The 25,444-nt window shown below is 38.2% G+C and overlaps 1 protein-coding gene across 1 annotated transcript; it reads right to left on the bottom strand.

The window, feature by feature from the left end:
* Nucleotides 1-172: 172 nt before the first annotated feature.
* Nucleotides 173-25,444, bottom strand: SLC24A5 (solute carrier family 24 member 5). The gene is made up of 9 exons (XM_007517314.3): nt 25,234-25,444; nt 24,553-24,732; nt 7,933-8,016; nt 7,742-7,845; nt 7,296-7,396; nt 5,131-5,414; nt 3,024-3,230; nt 1,062-1,163; nt 173-578 (listed from the first exon to the last, which is right to left on the bottom strand). The coding sequence occupies exons 1-9, from the start codon at nt 25,352-25,354 to the stop codon at nt 256-258; spliced, it is 1,506 nt and encodes a 501-aa protein (XP_007517376.1). The 5' UTR covers nt 25,355-25,444; the 3' UTR covers nt 173-255.

Raw genomic sequence — 25,444 nt, 5'->3', positions numbered from 1 at the left:
GTAAGGTAAAATATACATGCCCCCCACCCCCAAACTCATGCTTTATATATGTAATTGTCATTGAAAAGAAAGGGCTCAGGCAACTTAGAATATGATTTTGGTTGGTTTTAAATGATTTTTTCTTGGTAAAGAACTGATGTGAGTTTTGAATTTTAAAGTTCAGCATGTTTTTATTGACTTAAATGAAGAAAACACAGTTTTCCCTTCCTACCTTTACCCATCATCCATCCATGTTTTCCACATGACATTTTAATTTTAATCTCCACAACCCTTTATTTCATTGTTTCCAATAATTCCAAGCTCATAGAGAATTGATAATGAAGCTAGTCCCAAGTATAATAATAGGCAGATTATTCCCAGTTTCCTGTCCAGTTTCCAGCCATTTAAGTGAATTGCTAAAAAGAGAAGAATTATTGAAATGTCGAGTAAGATGGCTATGTAGGTTAGGCCTCTGCTGTTTACTTCTACAGGAGCAGATGCATCTAGAAATGTAGTTTTAATAAACCACGGGATCCCAAGGCACAGCATATCAAAAACATTGGATCCCACGATATTAGCCATGGCCATATCTCCTTTGCCTGGGGGGGGGAAAGTAGGTTGTTAAAATGTGCTTTATTTTGTTAACAAGCTTCATAAGTAAAAACACTGGATACCTTCTTGTTTGTTGCTTTTGGAAAATTGTATTAGAGCAAACAGTCTTACTGGATTTGTATTTTTTTGAAGGCACTAGTATTTAGTGTCTTAACATTTATTTATCTGATAATAATTATTTTTATTTATTAAACCATTTTTCAATGAGGTATTTAGATTACTTGTTGCTTTTTTCATTCTAATTTAGCCTGTACAATTATAATTTCAGGAATATTTCAGAGAAATATTATTTGTGAGATTAGAATTAGTGAAATTAATCTACTGTTAAATAGCAAATCCTTCCTTATGAGTCTCTTTTTTTCTTCAAGTGCGTTACCTAGGAAATTAATATCGTCAAAGGTATCTTTGCTGGATAAATTTCAACCGGTCTTGAAGAATAGACATTGCAGTTTGAGGCACCTAATCCTTACCTTTTCTTGCAACCAATACACTTGCAATTGTGTCTGGTATGCTCGTCCCTGCTGCTAACAAAGTAAGGCCCATTACTGTATCTGGAATTCCCAATGTTTCACCTATAGTTAAACAAAATATTACCGGTTATATGTCTTATAGATTCACTAGTCATTGCTTGTAAACATTTCAGCATTCATTACCAAACACAAAGAAAATAGGCACATAATGACAGATATCTGGGGGGAATCACCTAGTTTTCCACCAGGATATATGAGACTTGTCATTTTCTCTCTTTTTAAAAACATTTTCTTAAAATAGTTGGGGCTGGGTGCTGACTCCTGAGTGAGCACACATCATACAGTGCTCAAGGACCCAGTTCAGGCTCCCAGTCCCCACTTGCAGGGAGCGAGGGAAGCTTCACAAACAGTGAAGCAGTGCTGCAGGTGCCTCTTTTTCTCTCCCTGTCTATCCTATTCTTCTCAGTCAAAGGAAAAAAAAATAAAATGCTTAAAGTAAATATATTTATAGCTAATAGCAAGTTATAAATATATTGGTATATGTTTTTTATCTTAATTTTAGTTCCATTTAGTAATATACCTAAATTACCATTTTCTTATGGAAAGTGCCATAAATATGAAGGATACAAAATAGACTTGTACTTGAGTTTAACATTATAATCTCAATTTATGACATCTGTTATGTTTCATGTAAGTTCAGAATTTATTAAATGTATTCTGGGAAATAGAACCAGAGGAAGGTTAAAAAAAGTAAATGTACCTATTCTTTTAATGTTGTAATTGGAACTTTCCTTAGTATTTTAATTTTTTGAAAATTTGAATTAAAATAACTGACTTATTGCATATATATGTGTGTATATGTATGTATGTTCTTAATTTTTGCTGATTTTACAGAATTCAGCATATATAAACAACACCGATATTGATCATCTTGGCACTATTATATTTTCTATTACTTTCTTTTGTTCTTGTTCTGTTTTCCTACTATCAAATATTTTCTGACTGAGAAGATTGGGAGACATAGAATTTGCAAACTAATTGGATTTCTTTCATCCTTCTCATTTTGCAAAATCTGACTTTTGCTAGCATATTTTTCTGTGTCATATATTTAATTTGGGAAAAGTCAAAGGTCACAGTGAACTTGTTTGTAAATGATCAGGAAGCAGTTATTTTAGCTTTTGCAGACTATATGGCCTCTGTTTCGGTTCTTTACTCTGGTGTGGATGTACTCTGACCTGCTGTATCAATGAATGGGCATGGCTGTGCTCGGCAAACAGGAGGCCTGGCAGTGCGGCACACAGGTTTGTTTACCTCTGACTTAAGTCCCTCCAGGTGCTCTTTTGGGAAGAAATTTCCGATCTTTTGTTCTATGTCTTATCTATATTCAGGTTTTCTTTCTAGACTAGAACTGATAATGGCCAAGCAGTAATGTTTAAATCTCAATCATGAAGGTAACAGAAACTTAAAATGAAACTTTGTTGTTTTATATTGTTTTCACTCAATTCATAGTGTGCTTGTCAATCACTAGATTAAAAAAAAAATTCTATCCATTTAAACAGTGAGCACCCATTATTTTCCCAAAACACTGACGCTTTTGATATATTTTACTGATGGAATGGGATTCACTATAAAGAGCATATTGTAGATCTCCATGCAGTGTGGTATGATTAAAGCATAATAGGCATCATGAGTTTTATTTCAGTTATAAGATGATCCTTAGACTTGTACACCTGTGTTGTATAGTAGTAAGAATATTGTTGATATGTAATATGAAACTTAACAAAACCTGTATAAGCTTGTTATATTAATATGTAATTTTTTTTTGTAAATAGCGCTAACCTTACTCTTGCTGAAAGAGGTATTTGCTCCTTAGCTAGATTGTTTTAGTGAATATATGCAATTTGTTCCCATATGAAACCGATTATTTTGTTTTTATTATGCTATTATACTTAAGCTACATACCAGTTATCGTGACCATCCAAACCAGGACATAGGTGAATGCAGATATCCATAGTGCAGACATGAAAAATGTTATTATGAAATAATTTTTCCAAAACTTTCTTCTACAGTCTGGTGTGGTTAGAAATAGTAATGTAATAATAGGAAGGGATAATACCCAAAATACTCTTTTTAAGTCTGCTTCAGGCATGCTGAAAACACTTGGTGGATCTGTTGAGAAATCAAACCATTTTCAGTTTTCTCTAATGGCCAATTAAGTTTGAAATGTCCATTTAGAAAGCTACATTGAAATAAATTAGCTTTCAGTTTTTAAGAGGCTATTAAAAACATTTGGATCCCTTATTGCTGGCAAAAAAAAAAAAAAAAAAAAGGGCAGTGTTAAGATGTGATACTCAGCATTTCTTGATTTGAGGCATTAGAACTATCACATTACCTTGGGCCACTCACTATCTATACATATCTGATGCTGTAAGCATCAGATATGATGCTTACAGCTTGTCAGCTATCATTTAGTTTTCTGCTGTGTGAATGGCCTTTACTGTCTTTTCACTTAAAGATTAACCTTGTTTCTACGGTAGCTACTCTAGTTGTATTTGCTTCCTAATGCTAACGATGTTCTGCCTATCCTGTGTATTAGATAATACATACTTGGGGAATATATAGTAATTATAGCATAATTTTTCCCTTTGGTTCAATATTCCATTCTAATTCTCATTTTAAGAGTTTTTTTTTGAGGATTCCACTTGTGTTTATTAATAAAATCAGATTTTTTGTAATTATTATAAAAACCCTTAATAAGGTAGGAGCTGGTATATAATCAGTACTGTACCTTGTAAAATTTTAGTATGTTCCTTTATTCAATTTCTTTTGTTAAGTTAGAAGATAATGATATTAGACTTGATAAAATGGGAATTCATTGAAAATTTGTATGACATTTAGAAAATAGCATACCTGTCCATATATTGGATCAAATCATTACAATTAATGCTAGTAGAATAATTAATTAGAAATTTTCAGTCCTTGGCTACATAGATTATTATTATTAACTAATACTAGAGATAATTTTAGTGTAATTAAAATGCTTGAACCGAATGCTTTAAGTTTCTTCTTATAAAATTCTATATATGTCCATATATATAATATTAAATCTTAAAGACTAGAAACTAACTTTTATAAAAGGAAAAGTCTTTTTTTTTCAATATTAGCTTCTCTTCTTATTCCACTTAATTTGGTTTAGAATGTGTTTCATGATATCAGTTGATTAGTAACTAATCCATAAACTTCTATGTTTGACCACAGCTGAATTTGATGCCTATTAAACATATTTACATAAATGTTGTGTCCATATTTAAGTAGTCTGAGCACCTGAGAGATCTTAGGTCCTTTTTTTGCCCCCTTATCATATAGTTCTGTTGCCTTGTCATGGTGATGCCTCCTTTGTATTGTCTTACCTGTGTACTATTTCATTCCCACTGCATTCATTCTGTGTGGGCACTTACTAAATGCATCAGCTAGTATATGCCTCCATACCTTTTGTCCTCAAGGCTTGCAAAGCATTTAAAACTCTTGCTATACAAATCCCTTTTTATCCGTCTTTCCTCTGCTTGCTTATGCATGTTTTGTGCTTCCATTATGCTAGTAGTTGAACAGGTCTTTTCTGATGTTATTTCCTTGGCACCATCCACAGAACATACTTTTATCATAACTACATGATTTACATAATTAAAGATTTCAGTAGTTCTTTCTTGTTGGCTGTAAATCAAGACATCAGTTTCAGTTGTAGCTGCTTTCCAAAGCTCAGCTGAAATGCTTCCTTCTCTTATGATAACCTTTCCTATTTACCCATCCTTACAAACTTACATGCAGTCTATCTTACTAGGGAGTTTTAATTCTTTCTCCTTGTGGTATCTATACCTTTATAGTTTAGCTATTCTGCTTTTTTCTCCTTACAGTACAGGAAGCTTCTTACAGATAGAGGAGAATACTTTCATCATCTTTGTATTTCTACAGTGTATTTGTTTATTTTACACTAAAAATACAAATAGTACTTGCCAAGTTGAAATGAAATTCTCACAGATTTCTACTAAGTAGACCTAGTAGTAGTTAATACCTTCAGAAACACGACCAAGACTGTGTAAACTTATAGAAAGCTGGGAGTAGCCTGAGTCTTCATGAAATATTCCGCTGTCGGTTCTTGATGGCCGACGGATGTATGGTTGCCTCTCATCTTCCCATCCCATTAGTGGCTGCTGTTCATATCTCTCCTCAAGCGCTTTAGCAAGACAGGTGCAGCAAGCACTGCATTTCTTTATAATATACTGGTTAATTTTTATGTCAAAACACAGTACCAACACATAGAGTCCATATATCAAAAGCAGTAAAGTTCCTTCATACCTACAAATTAGAGAGATGGCGTTCTAGATTAAAAACAAGTCATTTTAGAGTTAACAGCACCTGGGCTGTATTTACTTACTTCTAACAGAGGAATAAAACAAACAACTCTAGCTGTAGTTTGAGTTTGTAGATGTGTCCAAATCTGGCAACAGCATTGTTAGTAGTGTAAATCTGTTGATTTTAAAAGGTTGACATTGCCCTTTCTAGATTTAAAAATAAAAGGATTATTCATTTATTGTCTTCATTGTATCTTCCAAGTGGCAGACATAAAAATGATTTGAAAATTAGTTATAGATTTTTAATACAAGTGAGACTGATGAATAGTTACGGGTAAAAATCAACCTTTATTGGCAATGTATAGCCATCAAAATACATACTTTGGAAGACTATAGTATTTCTTAATTTTAACCTTGTCTGAGTTTACTTGTGTAGGAAATATTTTGTGAAATACTCAGATTATATTAGCTTTGGCTGGGGCTTTTCAGTTTGCTCTAGACAGAGGTTTGTTGTTTGTTTAATGTAACTGCATGTGGTTTGTTTTCACAAGGGAGAAGGCACAGAGAGCTGTTTGTCTAGATTTGATTTCCTATTTAAAGATTATGATTAGTTAATCATCCACAGCATTTCAGTCTTACATTTAATTTCTTTTACTTGTTAAACCATTTTCTTCCCCCCTGCATGATTCTGTCCATCCAGGCAGGCTGTCAAATCCTCCTCCCAACACAGGGCAAAGGGGCGGGAGGGGAGAGTGACCCTAGGACTGTTTGACAACTTTGGAAACTTCCTCTTTGCATAGTGCTTCCATGTGGTGGCTGAGTATTCAAACTTGGGTCCTCACACATGGGAAAGTGTACACTCTACTGGCTCAGCTATCTTCCAGCTCTCCCGCTTATCTGTTATTTTATGCTCAGTGAATCTACACTGCAACTGGAAGCAGAGCTCTTGACTTCTTGAGTGGAGAGCCTTAACTTGGATACTAAAGCCACTGTCCCAATGAGACACAGCTTCTAAGTCCCAGAAGGATCCCTATCATAGCCTACAATCTTTCTTTGAGAGGCAGACTTTATTTCAGCATAGTTCATTAGAAATGCTGCTCCTTGCTAGATCTGAGAGCACTGCTGAATGATCTCACAGCAGGTAGGTGTTGTCACATTGTTTTTCTGGTGTGCTCTGACATTGTGTAATGCTCAACCTGTCTGGCTTTGTATTTTTTTTTCTTTTTAATAGTATCCACTGAGCATAGTAATAAGTACCTAGTATACTTGATAATAGTAACTGAAAAAGTTATCTGTCCACTATCTCACCCCTCATTTGTTTGATTTTTGGATCAGCAAGACAGATTAACAAAATAAACAATTTTTGTGATGAATCCTTAACACTTGGTCCTTAGAGGCATGACATGAAAATACATTTAAAATTAATAAAAATAAAAATGTGGAGGAACTTAAGGACAGTCTTCCTTTTTCTCCCTCATCATTTCCACTCTCCAGTATTGCACATGACCACTTGTAACCAAACAGAATAAACAGTCCACTAGATGAAAAAAAAAAAAAGTCAGTTGTTGAGGCTCTAATAGGTGACAGTGGTTAGAAGACTTTCTGAGAAGATAGCCAGTGAGGAGAAAGAAGATGGTAATATACAGTGATTAAAAAAAAAAAAGAGAGAGAGACATGAGTGACTGAAGAGAAACTACAAAATAGGAAGAACACAACCAGCGGTTGTGATGTGAAGGTAAACTCAGGGCTACCTGGGAAGCATGCAGACATGGCAGAGAGTTCAAAAGTGACTAAAATAACATGGGCGGGGGAGTTTCCTCAACTATGACAGTTTCATGCAAATCCTCTCTGTGCTGTGCTTTACGTAAGATTAGTTCATGCTTACCAGTAAACTTGGTTGTCAAATATTATACCAAGAACGGCTGCTACACTAATTGCATAAGCCACACAGTCTCTGAAAAGGGGCCAGCACGATAGTGTTGAAACCTGTAAAAGTGAGAGTTAACTTATTGTTTCCATGACACTGTAACTTCTTCAAGTACAAGCTTAGTGTAATAATAACTAAAGTTGTTTGTATATTTGTAGCTAAGGATTATCTTTTGCATATTGCTTAGAGAAAAAAATTTTAAGAAAAGTTGTGTTTCTTAAACCTACTCTGGTTTTCATATATTTGACCAAAAGCTATTTGTGGTTAACTTTAAATTGAATACATGTCGTTTTTTCTACTGATGAATAAATTTGTTTGAACACATTACTGGTGTCGTCTTTCACACTACAAACAGCTCTTACAATTCAACTGTAAATTGTATTTGAAAGCATTTCTTCGCATACCATGTTAGATAGTAAGCCACAGGCTGCACAGATGCCAAGGAGGTTATAAATCGCAGATCCAAGAATGGTGCTAATGCCAATATCTCCCTTTGTGACAAATACACCTATGAGCAAGGAAGCAGCTCAGTCAGTGTGAAGTTCAGATAAAAATCAGCTTAAGCAAGCACAAAAGTAGAAGGAGCAATATTTACCTAGGAAAGCTGTAACTAATTCAGGAGCTGAACTCCCTGCAGCCATAAAGGTTGCACCAGCAACATCCTGAGACAATCCGAGGGCTGAGAACAGATGAAAGTAATGTTATGACTGGCAAAGTGGCACATGGAAAGAGTATGTCTTTCTGTATGTAAACTGGCTTCACAGAAGTACTGGGAGTACTGAAGACAGTGATATTGACATCAGCTGGAGAAAATAAAACATGTAGGATCAACTTACAGAGGATTCCAGTGTTGTGCTTTCCTGTCAAATGTACTTTATTTTTTCCTGCTGCTGTAGAAAATGAGAAAAGACCAGGTGAACCATAACTCACTGCAGCTCAGTATCCTGAGTGCCACATATGGACTTGACCACCCCCTCCTCCCAGTTTTCTGGATAGAAGAGTTATTAGGTAGGTAGCAACAGCATGATTTCTTTCAAACTACACTGCCAACAGTCATCCAGTAAGAGCTAAGAAAGGGTAATTGGGGAATCATTGAATTTGAAAGGGAAGAAAACCTAAATAAAATGAATGAAAAATCTGAAGGTGAGGGTGGGTGTTCAGCTTCATGGGGGGTGCATGGGACACAGTCTTTTGGTGGTGGGAATGGTGTTTATGTAAAAAAAAATCTGAAGGGAGTCCTGTGGTAGCACAGAGGGTTAAGCCCACGTGGCACAAAGCACAAGGACCAGTGTAGGGATCCCCATTGGAGCCCCCGGCCCCTCACCTGTTGGGGAGGCCCTTCACAGGGTGAAGCGAGTCTGCAGGTGTCTTTCTCTACCCTTCTCTGTCTTTCCCACCTCTCTCCATTTCTCTTTGTCCTATCCAGCAATGATGACATCAAAAACAATAACTATAACAATAAAACAAGGACAACAAAAGAGAAAATACTTTTAAAAATCTGAAAAAATGTATAGGGGAAGCTAGGTTGTGCTTTTTCACAAGCAGCAATGGTCAATATCAGTCTTGTCCAAATACAAACAAAATTAAAATAACAAGTATTCATATTGTATAAGGACACTATACAGTAAAAAAAAATATGGAACTATTAAAACTTTGCTCCAGAGTTGGAAATGCAAGAAAACATTACTGTTCAGTTGTGTATAACCCCTGACTTACAAGTTTTCAGTTCTATTAAGCTCATTGTGATTGACAGGAGGAGTCTTCAGGGAACTTTTGGCCTTTCCCATGGAGAAGATAAAAAGAAAACTAAATTGAAGAAACCACCTTTACAACAAGGTTGCATCTGAAACTTGTACTAAGATAGCAAGCTAGGCCTTAATGTTTCTGTCCTGGTCTCATACAGTGTCAAAAGTCAGCATTAAAAATTAGAGGTTTCCAGAGTTTTGATAGCAATACTTTGTTGTTTGTTATCAGATATTCATATTGGTGTTTGGTATTTGAGCCTTCATGAGTACTCAAACTCTGGAGCGCTTGGTTGAGTTCCAGTCACGTGGAGTCTGTATTCCTTTACTATTTCCTGCCTGTGGAGACCACTTTCAAGTCCACATTTTCCTCTTTCCTGCTGGGCAGTCATTGCCTTTTATCCTATTGTTCCTCTTTTTTCTGTTAGTGTGGCATTGTAATTTATATTTTATAAAGTATAATATTTCAGCCCACATAATTTTCTAGACTTCTATAAAAAAATGCTTTAGTGTTTATGTCTCCTAAGCCTGGGTGGACTTTTTTGATTAACAGAACCTGGCACTACCATAGTATTTTTGACTTAAGGGCATAAAAGGTTAAAAAAAAGATTTTCCATGTGGTTCTCTCTTCAAGGGATATTTGTTTTGGCGTTTTAAGCTAACTCATATAAATTCTGGTTAGCGGTGTTACGAAGTGGTATGCTTCAGAAATAATGAAGCAGTGCTACAGGTATCTGTCTCCCCCCCTCTCCCTCTGTAATCTTGTCTCTATCAGAGAAAGAAACAAGCGAACAAAAATGGCTGCTGCAAATAACGGAGCCACCCTGTAGGCATCAAATATCAGTAATAATACTAGTGGCAAAAATAAATCAAGTCCTTAGAGTGGATGGAGAGCCTACACAGAAACAGAAATGCCTGAGTAGCCCCTGCTTTCAGGCTCTGAAACTTCCATTCCAGGCACCAAACATAGAAGGGAGGGAGATCTTAGACCATTTCGGTCCTATCTTCTGACTACAACTGCGTTTGCAAAACCACATAGCTAATCGCCCAGTAAAGGCACAAAACAGAGACAATATAATGATTGTTGTGGGGGTCAGGCAGTAGTGTAGCAGGTTAAGTGTACATGGCACAAAGTGCAAGGATGGGCTTAAGGATCCCGGTTCGAGCCCCCAGGAGTGGTGAAGCGGGTCTTCAGGTGTCTGTCTTTCTCTCCCCCTCTCTGTCTCCCCTCCTCTCTTGATTTCTCTCTGTCTTACCCAACAACAACAACAGCAATGACAACAACAATAATAAAGAAGACACGGGTAAAAACAAGGGCAACAAAATGAAAAAAATGGCCCCCAGGAGCAGTGCATTGTAGTGCAGGACCGAGCCTCAGCAATAATCCTGGAGACAAAAAGAAAAGAAAAGATTGTTTTAACAAACACTAGTTTGAGGGAGAATTGTTGCGTAGCCATAAGTAATTGGAACACTTGGATACTGCTTGTTCTTTTGCTATATTTACTGAGCACCTACGGTATTAGTGGCTTTTTATTTGCAGGGAATATGCCAGTAGCAAAACAGACATTTCTTCTCTCATGGAGCTTTAATGCTAATGGGTGGAAGGAAGAGGACAAGATAAAATATGTATGATATTAGAGACTGTGGAGAAAAACTTCTGCAGCCCCCATGGAAAAACAGTATGGAGAATCTTTAAATAAAGATGAAAACATGTTAGAATCTAACCATACCACTCCTATAAGCTTATGTCCAAAAAACATGAAAAGACTAATTTGAAAGGATGTATACCTCCCCCATATTCTGTATCCCTGCACTATTCACAATAGCCAGAATATGGAAACAAGCTGAGTATGGACCAGACCACTGGATAAGGAAATTGTAGTATACACATCCAGTGGACTACTACTCGGTCATTACATGTCATATTGTATTGGGACAAAATGGATGGGACTGGACTTGGTTATAGTAAGTGATATAAGAGATAAACAACAACAATTTCCAGATGCTTTCATTCATATGTGGAACAGACAACTGAGGAAAATCTTCAAAACATAGTAATCAAACTCACTTTTAGACTTTGTGAAGAGTATGGTGATTAATGAGGGCACAGACACTTTGGTGCTGGGTGAAGTGACTTCACACACACACACACTTGTGAAACTATATCCCTGAAATGATACAATTTTGTAAACTAATGCCACTAGTAACAATTGGCATATGTACACACACGCACACCCACCAAATCAGAGGTGGGATGTAAAATATGGAAGATGGTTTTTACTGAGGTGACTTAAAAATTTCAAAGTCAGGGGCCGGGTGGTAGAACAGCAGCTTAAGTGTACATGGTGCTAAGTGTAAGGACCAGAGCAAGGATCCTTGTTTGAGCTCCAAGGTTCCTACTTGCAGGGGGTCACTTCACAGACTGTGAAGCAGATATACAGATGTCTATCTTTCTCTCTTCCTCCTCTCTGTCTTCCCTTCCTCTCTTGATTTCTCTTTGTCCTATCCAACAGCAGCAACAGCAATAACAACAACAATAATAATGATGATGATAAACAACAAGGGCAACAAAAAGGGAAAACATGGCTTCCAGGAGCAGTTGATCTGTAGTGCAGGCACCAAGCCCCAGACCCTGGAGACAAAAAAAAAAAAAAAAAAATTTTGAAAGTGAGGGACCCAGCCACATACGAATCCTACTGTGCTCAGAGTATTGTAGTAGGAATGAGTGCAAATGTTCTGAGGTGGAACCTTGTATGGCAAGAAACAGGAAAGCCAGCAAGTCCAGAATAAGATGTGTGAAGGGAGAGTGGTAAATGGAAAGATCAAAGTTAATGAGGGAAGGGGAAGGGAAGGGGGAAAGGGAAGGGGAAAGGGATAAATTCCTTGCAGATTCTAATCAGTACTTGGCTTTGATACTGAAAGATATGGGACTTGCTTGGAAAGTTATCCTCGTGATATCTGCTGATGATGTAAACAATCCAGTTTATCATTTTTTGTTTGTTGATTGTTCTGAGATGTGTGTGTGCTTGGTCTGAGGCTTAAGCAGCTCTCATCTGAGTCATTTTGCCATCTGTTAAACTGCTATAAAACATCCTCTCAGTGTCTTTAGAATAATTCCCTGCAGACCCTGTAGCTATCCCTTACCATTTGCTTTTCATCAAATTTCTTTGATGATCATTTACCTGCAGTGATTAATGAAAGGAGATGAGTAGTGATTTATGTAAATTCTACTTCGTAGCATTTATTTTCCCAGTTGGAGAGAGCTATATAATCTTATAAACTCTGTGATATGTTGTAAGACCATACGATTTAAAACAGAACAAGCTCGACAATATTATGCCATAATTAACTGTTTTTCATTTTATAAATGAAGTAAAACATCTATGTATGGCATACAGTTCATGTGCATGATTTAATAATCTCCACTGTTCTCAGACATTTCCATTTTACAAATAAAGAAACATGACCAAGAGTTTAAATAACTCAAGGTTTCATATATAGTAAAAATCTTAGATGAAAGAAGCTTAGTGCATAAATCCTGAGTCTATTGGTTCTGAGTTCAGTTGTATTTCTATTTCACTTTTGGAACCCTATATAAGAATAGTACTTATGCAGGTCAATTATAACAAGCTGGGTGGCTGAGCTATATTCCTCCCTGTTTTGTGATGGATAGAACTATCTATAAATCATCCTCCACCCCTCATTTCAATCCCTTTTACAGGAAATATAGTTACTGGAAATCTAGACTACTTTGGACGTTTTCAATAAATTTTAGAGAATGTATAAATTTAATGGTATTGGATATTATGAATTCTCAGATCAGACCAGAACTATGTAATAGATGGAAGAAATTAAAAAAGAACAAAATGCTTTATCTTAAACTGTTGAAACAAGGTACACTTGAAAAGTTGATTTAACACTTGTTGGAGTATTCATTAGAAGAAGAAAAAAACAGAGAGAAAAGGAATTGTACCAAAGTCTTTCAATGTAGGAAAACATGTGACCCTTTCAACACTTTATCACAAGGCAATGACAATAAGGTTTGTTGCTGTTCAGTGTGGTCCAACTGAGTTATGAAAGAAAAGCCTGTATAGATAAATGTACAGGACTTCAAAGACAGAACTCAAAATTCAAAGCATATTGTGGAAGATGATTTATACCTTTGAACTTTAGAATAGACTGGCTTTGTCTTTCCTGACCTTTGGGTAGCATTTCCCTCAGCTACAGAGTATTAGTAAAGATAGTGTTCTGCCTTATTCTCCCCATAACTACTAAATGCCCACTATTACTCTAGTGGTATAATGACATTTCCTTCAGTATACAGTAAAAATCGTCAAGTTGGGTTTTCTTTATAGGTCTGTAGCTTATTCTTTTGTTTATAGAAAGTGAACTGATCATACAAGTTCATTAGACTTCTTCTTTTTAAAAAATTTATTTTCCCTTTTATTGCCCCTATTGTTTTTTATTGTTGTTGTAGTTATTATTGTTGTTGTTATTGATGTCGTCATTGTTGGATAGCACAAAGAGAAACCGAGAAAGGAGGGGAAGACAGGAGTAGAAAAAGATAGACACCTGCAGACCTGCTTCACCGCCTGTGAAGCGACTCCCCTGCAGAGGAAAAAAATAATAAAGGAGGAACAACTTACACATTTAGACTTGTATTTTAACAACAGCTATCATTGAAATGTATTTCAGATCCTTTCATAAATTGCATTTTAACAGTTACAGTCATGGTTTACATGAATTTGGTATCCCGTAGCATAATTTTGAAAGATATTCAACGTGGCAAATTTTCATCCTTTGTGAATGGATTTGAGTTTTGGAAAAAAGGTCATTCAGACCTAGTCAAAGGTCTAAAATGAAGTGTTGCAGCAAACACACACACACACATATAGTTTGTGCACACACACACACACACACACACACACACACACATACACACATAGTATATGTATATCTATATATTTAAAAAGTTTATAAAACTGACTCAGACATTAGTTCCAAATATTTCTGGACCTATTTTGAGTGAAATCAGTATAATCTGAATGAATGCGCATCCTCTCAGCAAAGTACATCTGCATTATATATTTTGATTATTATTTTTTTTATAGAGACAGAGAGGGAGAGTAGGAAAGAAGAAAAGAGACGATAGCACTAAACCTTTCTTCAGTTTGGTGCTAGCTGGACTAGAACCTACTTTGCACACATGGCAAAGCAGTTTACTATCCATTAAAGCTATTTGACTGGTCCTCTGTTTTTTTTTGTTGTTGTTGTTAACAATAAGTAAAGTCATTTTAGTCCCTCTCATTCTGTCTGAGCTGTGATGGACTAAAATATGAAACCCTGTACAAATTCCAAAGGTCTGGTATCACTGAGAAAGCTCCTCCCCGCACATACCTCAGACTATCTTAATGTTATAGTGTGTTTCTGATGCCTTTAACCTATCATATAAAACATGCAAGACATTTAATCTCCAAACTGCTGAAGTATCTGACTTTGGGCTCTGTGGTTTGCCCATGGTCACAAAGCAAGTAAGTGCAGAGAGGGAGTGGGTACTAGGTCATTTCAGCTGTTGAAAGGCCCTCTTTCTGTTACCCTCATAGACAGAATGAAGAGATTAATATGTAGTTTCTTTACTTTTGCTTATAATTATCATAGTTTTTCTTGCAGTCACATCTTGATAACATTGAGATGGCTTGACACATAGGTCCATATGCTACAGGTAGACTTAGATGCAATTTAAGGGGGCTAGAATTTAGATTAAAGAAAAAGAAAAAAAGTGCCAAAAAATGCTCTTAAGAGCAGACTGAGTGCTTGGATGACAGGGAGGAAGCACTATTCTGAGATTCTTTGTTCTTTAGGAAGGCTTTGCCTTTGTAAATTTCATGAGGATTAAGAATCAAACAATCCCCTGAAACTGTAGGCTATTCAAATGCCGTATGCACAGAATTATTCACTCTCTTTCATTTTTTATCAGTTTACAACCAATTCTACCTGGAATTAAAAACTGCATTCCTTTTGTATTGTCTTTTCCTGAAACATAAAGTAGAACATGGGCAAATATTTGTTCAAAGCAGAGTGAGTGAAAATAATGCTTAATAAAAAGCTAAATATTTTATTTAAGACTACTGCTCCAAAAAACCTTAATAAGATCATTTTTACATAAGACATGTTATACCTCAGAGGATTAGCATGGTGAAGGGATTAGAATTTCCAACTGAATAGAATATTAGTGAAACACTGCGAAGGAAAAGTTTTTGAGGCCAGGTGGTTCACCTGGTGGAGCTCACACATTATCATGCACAAGGCCCTGGTTCAAGTCCCCAGCTCCCACCTACAGTGGGGAAGTCTCATGAATGGTGGAGCAGTGCTATGTCTCCCCCTTCTGTCTGTCTGTCTGTCTGTCTGTCTGTCTCTCTTTCCCCTTCTACCTGTCTCTCATTGTCTATGGACATAATAATGGGGACCAGGTGGTGGCACACTTGGTAGAGCACAGCCATCACAGTGCACAAGGACCCAGGTTCAAGCCTCCAGTCCCCATCTGTAGAGGGGAAGCTTCACAAGTGGTGAAGCTGTGCTGCAGGTGTCTCTCTGTCTCTTTCCCTCCTTACTTCCCCATATCTCTCAGTTTCTCTCTATCCAAAATAAATTAAAAAAATTTTAAAATAATAAAAACCACCAGGAACTGTGTTGGCACCATGCATGTACTAAGCCCCAGTGATAATCCAGGACACACACACACACACACACACACACACACACAGAGAGAGAGAGAGAGAGAGAGATCTACTCATTGTAGACTTTGGTCTGTAGCAACTGACCAGTCTTAAGCTGTCTCAGTGGTTTACTATGTAGATAACTTGGGAAAAGATAAATAAAACTGCTCTTGTCTAGAGCACTGTTTGTGACTAGATGACTAGGGAACTCTTAGTACATATCACAAGAATTTATTCATTTATCATTCTGAAGTAGAGGAAGAAAGAGTCATCAGAACACTATTCCAGTATATATGGTTCCAGGGATCAACCTCTGGCCTCCATACATGCAAGTCCTGTGCTCTCTCTGCTCAGATAACTCTCCCTACAATTGTTGGAGTTTTATATTGAATTTTTTGTGTGTGTGTTTCTAAGAATTGCTTATAGATAAGAAATGAGGTTCTGTGATTAAGTTCACAAGCCATACATGGGGCATTCAGGTAAAGTCTCATAGATCAGCTTATGTGAATGACCAGAGGCCACCGAAACTCCCTCTACTTTCTTGTCCTTATTTGGAATCTCCTCTCTCTCTCTCTCTCTCTCTCAGCTCAGAGGACCTACCCAGGCATGGGTCTAGAGTAACAACACAAAGATGAATTCCCCTTAGGTTTCTTCACTATCACCCCACTCCTTACCTCTTGCTTCATCCCTTCTTTATTTTTTGCCTCCGGGCTTATTGTTGGGGCTAGGTGCCAGCACTACAAATACAATCCATGGCTCCTGGTGGCCATTTTCCCCATTTTGTTGCCATTGTTTTTACTGTTGTTGTTATTGTTAGATAGGACAAAGAGAAGTTGAGAGAGGAGGGGAAGACAGAGAGGGAGAGAGGAAGAAAGACACCTGAAGACCTGCTTCACCATTTGTAAAGTGACTCCCTCCCCATGCAGGTAGGAATCCTGGGGCTCAAACCCTGATCCTTAAGCTGGTCATTGCATGCCATGTATGCTTAACCTGGTGTGTTACTGCCCAGCCCCCAGTGTCTCCCTCTAATGACGTTCTTTAACCCCTTTCCCAAACTCTCCATTTTTTCCACCCACCACAGATAGTAGGACTTATCTCTGAGGGGAAGATGACTTTGACTATTAGAGTGAGGTAACTATCTTCTAGAGTTGTTCTGAATGTGAAAATTGATGGTGCATATAATCTGCTAAGCACAGTGGCACAGTACATGATCGATTTCATCCACTAATTTCATAGAACCTAATACAAAAAAATAATATTGTATTACAGAATTTAAGGGTCAACCATTGCAGAGTTAGAAAAATAGGGAGAGAAGAAAAACTCCATATATTTTTTTCCTACAGTAACTGTATATTTCAGTGTCCAGGTATAACTTATTACTGTCCAGAAAAGTTTTCTTCATGTAATTTCTTTTTTTAATTGATTTAATGATGAATGATAAGATTATGGTATAAGAGGGGTACAATTCCATACAATTCCTACCACCAGAGTGCCATATCCCCTTCTCTCCATTGGAAGCTTCCCTATTCTTTACTCCCTTGGGGGTATGGACCAAAGATGTCTATGGGGTATAGAAGGTGGGAGGTCTGGCTTCTATAATTGCTTCTCTGCTGGACATGGGCATTGACAGGTTGACCCATACCCCTAGCCTGAGGTAACCCTCATGGGGTAGGGTAGAGTGTGTTTTATTACTATTACTATTATTATTATTATTTTAAATTTTATTTTATTTATTTACTGATGAGAAAGATAGGAGAGAAAGAGAAAGAGCCAGACATCACTCTGGTACATGTGCTGCCAGGGATTGAACTCAGGACCTCATGCTTGAGAGTCTAGTGCCTTAGCCACTGCACCACCTCTCAGACCACAGTATTATTATTATTTTTAAATTTTTATTTTTAAAAATTTTTTTCCCTTTTGTTGCTCTTGCTGTTTACCATCATTGTTATTATTATTGTTTTTATTGCTGTCGTTGTTGGATAGGACAGAGAGAAATCGAGAGAGGAGAAGACAAAGAGGGGAAGAGAAAAATAAACACCTGCAGACCTGCTTCACTGCCTGTGAACTGAACCCCCTGCAGGTGGGGAGCCTGGGGCTCAAATCAGGATCCTGATGCTGGTCTGTGCGCTTTCCACCATGTGCGCTTAACCCGCTGCACCACCACCTGGCTCCCGAGTATATATTTTTATTCCCTTCATAATGGAATGAATTTCACATGCTCTCTGTTCAAATAATCACAGTTACCTCTTTTTCTTTAGGAGTTATATGGGGAAAATGGGACTGGAGGAAAAGAGTAGAACAACAGCATCTTTTCATAACAGCTAGGCCGAGGGCACAGGGCAGCAGTCTAAGTGTTGTTTGTTCTATAGTGTTATCCTGTAAAATTACATCGCACAGCAACTGAGAACATGCCTGAGTTTGTGTGGGGCCTTTTTTTTTTTTTTTTTTCCTGCAAGAGACAGGCTTCTGCCATGGATTGACTTTGCAAACACTGGTAATTTAGTATCCTTTCAGCCTCAATTTTTTTTTTTTATCTCATCCACAAAGCCACCTAACAATTGCTACATGGTAGGTGTTTTGTGAATAATGAAACAGGGCTGGGTGTTGGCGCACCCAGTTAAGTGCACATACTGAGAGCAAAGACCAGTGGAAGAATCTGGGATTGAGTCCCTGGCTTCCCACCTGCAGGGTTGCTTCGTAAGCGGTCAAACAGGTCTGCAGGTATCTATCTTTCTCTCTTCCTCTCTATCATCCCCGCCCCTCTCAGTTTCTCTCTGTCCTATCCAATAAAATGGAAAAAGTGGTTGCCAGGAACAGTGGATTCATAGTGTTGGCATCGAACCCCAGTGATAACCCTGGAGGCAAAATGAAATAAAATAAAAAATAAAAATAAATGTAACCAAGTGTATATTCAATTTAGAGTCACGCTGCATCATCTATAACTAATTGTTTTATGGTAACTGCTATATGAACAAATAAACAAGAACACTCCAGAACATTTTTGGAATGCTTCAATAAATTGTTTTGTAAATCATATTAATAGGACATATTGATGGATAAAATAGTTGTGATTTAGAGCCTAATGTTCACGAAAGAACTATGAAAAAAAAGTTAGGCTTTTGCACACTTTTCCGAGGTCAGTTTCTGTGAATGTAAGCAAACGCCAGGGAGGTTGTTTTTTATTGCTGGTGTTCTAATTTGGATGACGCCACGTTAGACCTTGGAAAAGAAGTGACAGGATTAATTTATAGGCATATAAAAAGGAATCGAGCTGGCACTATTTCTATCTCATTTTGCTGCCGAACTCTTCTCCACCCAAGACAAGGTTTAATTCTCAGTGCTAAAGAAACTGAGGCAATGGCCTGGGCATCCATCAATCAGGCATCCATAATGGCTACTGTTCAGAGCAAAGAGCAACTCAGTTAGAAATGCATGTTTGTTGCTGTTATTTGAAGGTGATTCCACAAGTGGGTTGGCGCAAGTTATTATTGAATTCACTTAGTGAAGATTATTTCCAAGTGGCAATCTAAATTTTAATGCAGTTTTTCTCCTCAAGGCCAGAAATGTTATTTCATTTCTAATTTAGCATTATACAAAAAGACCATTTTGTATAAAGAAAAGATTTGATGAATTATTTTTTTTCAGTCAAATCATTGTTTGGCAATGTGAAAGCAAAAATAATTGATTATTTTTGTATTCTAGGAAGAGAGATTTTTAGTGGAATACAGTACCTTGAATATTAAATTTCTTAGTTTTATATAAATGTGATTTATTTAGTTTTTCTAACAAAAAGTGTGGTACTGATGGAGATACACAGAAAGACTTTTAGAATAGAGTTAAAAAGAAACAAAGGGGCCTGGTGGTGGTGCACCTGCTTAAGCACACATAGTACTAAACACAAGGACCCGTATAGGGATCTGGGTTTGAGTCCTTACTCCTCATCTGTGGTGGGGGAGGGCTCACTTCACAAGCAGTGAAGCAGGTCTGCAGGTATCTATTTTTCTCTCTCTCCCCCCCCCCCAATGTCTCTCTATCCTATCCAATACAAAATGGCTTCCCGGAGTAGTGGATTCATAGTGCTGGCACCAAGGCCTAGCAATAAACTGGAGGCAAAAAATATATATATATGGAAACAAAGGCAGGTATATAAGAACCCAATATATGGAAACCAAGCAATTTTGATAGAATATAATGTGACCTATTGAAAAGTAACTTTCCAGTGGAATATGTAAGTAGAAAAAAAAAGAAACTGTAACTAGAAGTTAGCATGACAATCTTTATAACCTAGAGATAAAAGGACTAAGTATAAAATCGAGAGAATTATCACAGAATTTGCGTGAGCTACGTAAATGTCAATGTGATAGACACACAAAATGTAAGGCAAGCACGAACTATGTGAACCATCTCTCCATCCACCATTTCATACTGCATTTGCTGATCTCAACCAGATCAGTGCAACCAGTACCACCTTGACATGTTTCACTCTGGATTGCACCCAGAGATGTCAGGTGTGGAATGTCAACATCAGCTCCATTACTCTGCTGAGAGAGACCTTTCCTAACTCATAGGACTCCTTCATTTTATTTCAGGGGGCACACTTTCTAACAAAGCAACAGAACCTAGATAGAGACCAGGGCCCATAAGACAGAGTATATGTGCACATGTAGCCATAAGTTAGGGGAAAATATATACCTTAAAGTAAAATAGTCTGCAGTAAAACAATAAGTACAGCAAGCAGGTAGAAAGACCTCAAAAAGACAACATGAGGTATTTAATCAAATAGCTTCTACTTAGACCTAGATACCCTCCTATTCCACTTGCCTCAATCACTCTAAGGCTAAGCTCTTCAGATAAAGTAAGGACTGTAAAAGCTGGTTAAAGACAGGAGACTGGCATATTTTCATGATGGATCTTTTGCTCACTATCAGGCCACCCCATCATCTGGGGCCCTAGTCAGGAAATCCTGGGATTCTCACATAGATATGATGGGCCTAGACTTCTAACAGATCCCTTTCTCCACCATTGTTGGTCATTTCCATCAGGAATAGCACTGTGGGCCTGCTTGTGGGCCTCTCCAGGACCTTGCCCTCAATGTGGAGCAGAAATGGTAAGGACTGCCTCACTCTCCAAAGGGAGGCTGGGTTAACATACTCTGCCACTCAATGAAGACTGGTCCTGAAATGAATGCAGCCTAGAAAGTTCCTAGCTGTGACATGGAATGTGAGCTCAGACCTACAGGGACTTAGAGGTTACACAGGCTCCTGTACTGAATATGGGCCCTTGGTCAAATTGAGGGGGGTGGTTTACAGTTAATGGTGTTTATATACTTTCCTCAAATTTGGGAGCTACTCTCTTCCTTGATCCACCTTTCTAGTCTTATTTCTAACTCTGACACCATCTCCCCAGACAATACCTTTAGCCCACCTGCATATTAGCTGTTGGGCTTAGGCAAAAATTAATGAAGTTATGGGCCCCCCTTGGAATATACCTAAAATAGACCTACTAGTTTTTTCCAAAGTGGAGACCCCAAATCTTATCTGCTCTATTTTTACATTTAAGTCCCTGGTTATTAAACAATTTGTTCTGCTTTATATCTTAATGCTTTTCAGACACCAGTTGCAGATGCTACCATGATGCCAAAGTGACTTCCCTGGGAAGACAACCTCACCAATATATCCTAGAGCCCCACCTCTCCAGAGTCCTGTCTCACTAGGGAAAGATAGAAACAGGTTGCGGGTATGGATCAATCTGTCATTGCCCATGTCCAGCAGAGAAGCAATTACAGAAGCCAAACCTTCCACCTTCTGCACCCCATAAAGATCCTGGGCCCATACTCCCCGAGGAAGAAAGAATAGGAGAGCTTCCAAGGGAGAGGGTGGGATGCAGAACTCTGATGGTGGGAATTATGTGGAATTGTACCGCTGTTATCCTACAGTCTTGTCAATCATAATTAAATCAATAAAAAAGAAGGAAAAAAGAACTATGTGCAAGCTAATATTATATAAAATTACATTAGAAAAAGGAAGTGTTCATATACATCACGTTAAGTCTTAGAAATCAAGAAGTAAAGGATGGATATCACCTAATAGAAGACAGGGGGAAAGGTGCAAAAGCTAAGCCACAAATTTATAAAAATATGAAACATTTCACCTCATGAGTAGTAAAGTAAGTACACACTTCATAAAATGGAGTTCCACTTAAAACAAATAACAGACATTTCAAATGATATCTGTGGCTTTTTTGAATGGAAGTGAGTATACATTCTGGCGATATCAAGCATGTCTTTTGTGGAATGTGCTTGATCATACTTGAAAGAAAGATTCAATATTCTAGAATTCTACAATTTTTTAAAAATTAATTAATTAATTTATTTTCCCTTTTGCTGCCCTTGTTGTTGTAGTTATTTTTGTTACTGATATTGATGTCGTTGTTGGATAGAACAGAGAGAAATGGAGAGAGGAGGGGAAGACAGAGAGAGGAGAGAAAGACAGACACCTGCAGACCTGCTTCACTGCCTGTGAAGTGACTCCCTTACAGGTGGGGAGCCAGGGGCTTGAACCGGGATCCTTATGCTGGTTTTTGAGCTTTGCGCCACGTGCGCTAGCCCGCTGTGCTACCGCCTGACTCCCAATCAAAGGAATTTTAAGACAATTTTTATCAGCAAAAATGCAGAACAGTTTGACAAGGCAAACAAACAGTGAGGGGAAAATCTGCTTAGGGCATCACCACTGGTAAGGGAAGGTAAAGCCGGGAGTCGTTAACCGGGATCCTTATGCCGGTCTTTGTGCTTTGTGCCACGTGCGCTTAAACCGCAGCACTGCCGCCCGACTCCTGAGTTCTACAGTTTTTTATCATAAAATGGTCACCATAATTTACAAATAAATTATTAGTGTAAGACTATTTAGAATAAAACAATTTAACAGGGAGGTCAGTCCCCACCTACATGGGGACAGCTTTGCAAGTGGTGAAATAGTGCTATAGGTGTCTCTCTGTTTCTCCCCCTCTCTATATTCCCTACTTTCTTGATTTCTGGCTGTCTCTAATAGATAAACTATATATATAAAACTTTAAAAAATAATTTAAAGATCACTTTCACAAACACTTTGACTTTCTCAGAAGTGAACATGCTTAATCAACTAAACAGACCTTGCAGAAGACAGAGATAGATAATGCCTATACTTCTTCTTACTTGGCATATAAACATCACTTACATCTGATTCTAGGGATCAGTGCACCTCTGAAAGCTAAGCGCTCAGAATTCTGGGTAAGATCCATGACTGAAGGGGGGTTGAACTGACGGTTTTCAGGAACCAGCACCTGAACTCCAATTTTATTAACCAGATTTTTAATTACCTGCTGCCTGAGGTCACTTCATCTGGGACTTATAACTACTTTTCAAGGTCATAAACATCAATCACCTTTCTCACTGGCTGGATGTTGAGAAAGAAAGAGGGAGGAGTGTGGCCCTGGATGGCAACTGTTCATCATTTACACTTTAAAAAGTGTTGCTGTTGTTTTGAGCAAAAATAAACACATGAAGAGTAGAAAGTGGCAAGTATCAGTCACACCTAATGCCTCTCTTTCAACACATGGAGTAGTTAATTAAGAGTCAGACAGCAAAGTAGATAAATAAGGAGCTTCTGGAGGTGGGAAGGATAATAGTACAAATCTCTATTTAGAGATGCTCTGTTACTCATTACCTACCAGGAAAAACCACCGCTGGACCAGTTAAGACACAGGACTCCCAGACATAGAGAAGATGGCTAAGTGGGTAGAGAAGATGCTTTGCTTATGGCTTATTAAATATGTTGTACTGCTTTCCAGCTTACTGCATTTCAGCCACCAGCTTGCAGAAACTACTATGATTTCAACCTGACTTCCCTGGGCAGATTACCTAACCAATGTGTCCCACAACCTCACCTCTCCAGAGCCCTAACCCACAGTGGAAAGATAGAAACAGGGGGCCGGGTGATGGCTCACCTGGTTAAGTACACATGTAACAATGCACAAGGACTTGGCTTTGAGCCCCCTGTCCCCACCTGCAAGGGGAAAATGTTATGAGTTGCAGGTGTCTCTCTCCCTCTCTATCCCACCTTTCTCTCTCAATTTCTGGCTATCTCTATCTAATGACTAAAGGTGATAATGATAATGATGATGATGATGATATAAACTGGCTGGGGGTATGAATCGACCTGCTAATGCCCATGTCCTGTGGAGAAACAATTACAGAAGTCTGAACTCCCACCTTGCACCTCAAAAAGAATTTTGGTCTATACTTCCAGAGGGATAAGAAGTAAGGAGGGGATGGGGCATGGAACTCTGGTGGTGGGAACTGTAAGGAAATTCACCCCTATTACAATTATACCCCCCTCACAATTGTATAAATCAATATTAAACTACTAATAAAAAACCAAAACATTAAAAAAAGAAAAGAGAGAGAGAGAGAGAGCATACTTTGCGAATCTGAGGTCCCAGAGTCAAACTCCAATACTGTATATTATCAGAGTAGCATTCTGATCTTTCTCTGTCTCTGTTATTAAATAAGTGAATATTAAAAAATATAAAAGAGTGAAAAATATTAGATTTTAAACCAATCAATCAATCAATCAATCAAACAAGCAAACAAAAAGGACATAGATATCTAAAACACAGAAATCAGTACTCTCAAGACTGAATGGGGCAGGATTGCTGCTGAGCTGGTGCAGTGGGACTGGGAAGGGGGAAGCAGGGAGACAGGGTAGACTTTCAGGTACTTACTCTCACTGATGATCTCCAGGGAGGGTAGGAAGTAGTCGTCACAGACAGTGGACACGGCCATGAACATGTAAAAGATAATGAGGAAGTAGATAACGATGCCTCCCTCTGCACGCTCCTGTTTGGTGAAAAAGCCTTCGGGAAACTCCGATGATGGAGAGGGAACACATTGGGTGCTATTTCCTGGTAGAGAAAAGGAGATGCAGGTTGAGTGGTTACAGGAGTCCCACTGCCTAAGCCCACAGAGAGAGATTTCTTCTGCAGGCTATGGATGTAAGGGTTGGAGAGCAAGCACATCTTTTTCTTTTGCCTGCTTTATTTTTAAAAAGGGGAGCCCTCTTTTTTAGTTTCCACAAAATTTTCGGTTCCCATGTCAGAGCCCATGTTGTCTGCAGACCTGAAAAGACTCGTTCATTTTGGAAGAGAGACTTCTAGAAGGAAAGGAAATAGATTTTTCATGATGAAATCTCCAACAATAAAAAATGGGAGACTCTCCCACTTCATGATGTCCGGTGAATTCCTTTCCAGCAGGCTTTGGGAACTTATTTGAGGGGTTAGAAGGGCTTGATATCCTCTCCAAAGCTGACCATCAGAGCAGAGAGAGCAGGAAATATGAGCAAAACTGAAGCGAGCAAGCCTGTCCCCCGTCACTTTATCCAGAGAAGCTGATCCCAGTCCACCTACCTGTGGCCCTTGGCAAACGCTGGGACTGGGAGGTGCTGGGGTGAGGCAGGTGTGTCATGGCACAGAGGAAGCCAAGGAGCAGGGCTTTTCTGGCCCATCTCATACCTCCTTTTGTCTGCATTTCTGGTAAGCTCCTGCTACAGCCTATAGCTGCAAAGGGACAAAAGAAGGCTTAAGCTGGATCATGTGAGGAATCTCCTTCCTGCCCACT

The sequence above is a fragment of the Erinaceus europaeus genome, chromosome 16 (genome assembly GCF_950295315.1).
Source record: "Erinaceus europaeus chromosome 16, mEriEur2.1, whole genome shotgun sequence".
NCBI classification, from domain to species: Eukaryota; Metazoa; Chordata; class Mammalia; order Eulipotyphla; family Erinaceidae; genus Erinaceus; species Erinaceus europaeus.
Note: the sequence above shows the minus strand (reverse complement) of the source record. Positions and strands in the feature narration are given on the sequence as shown.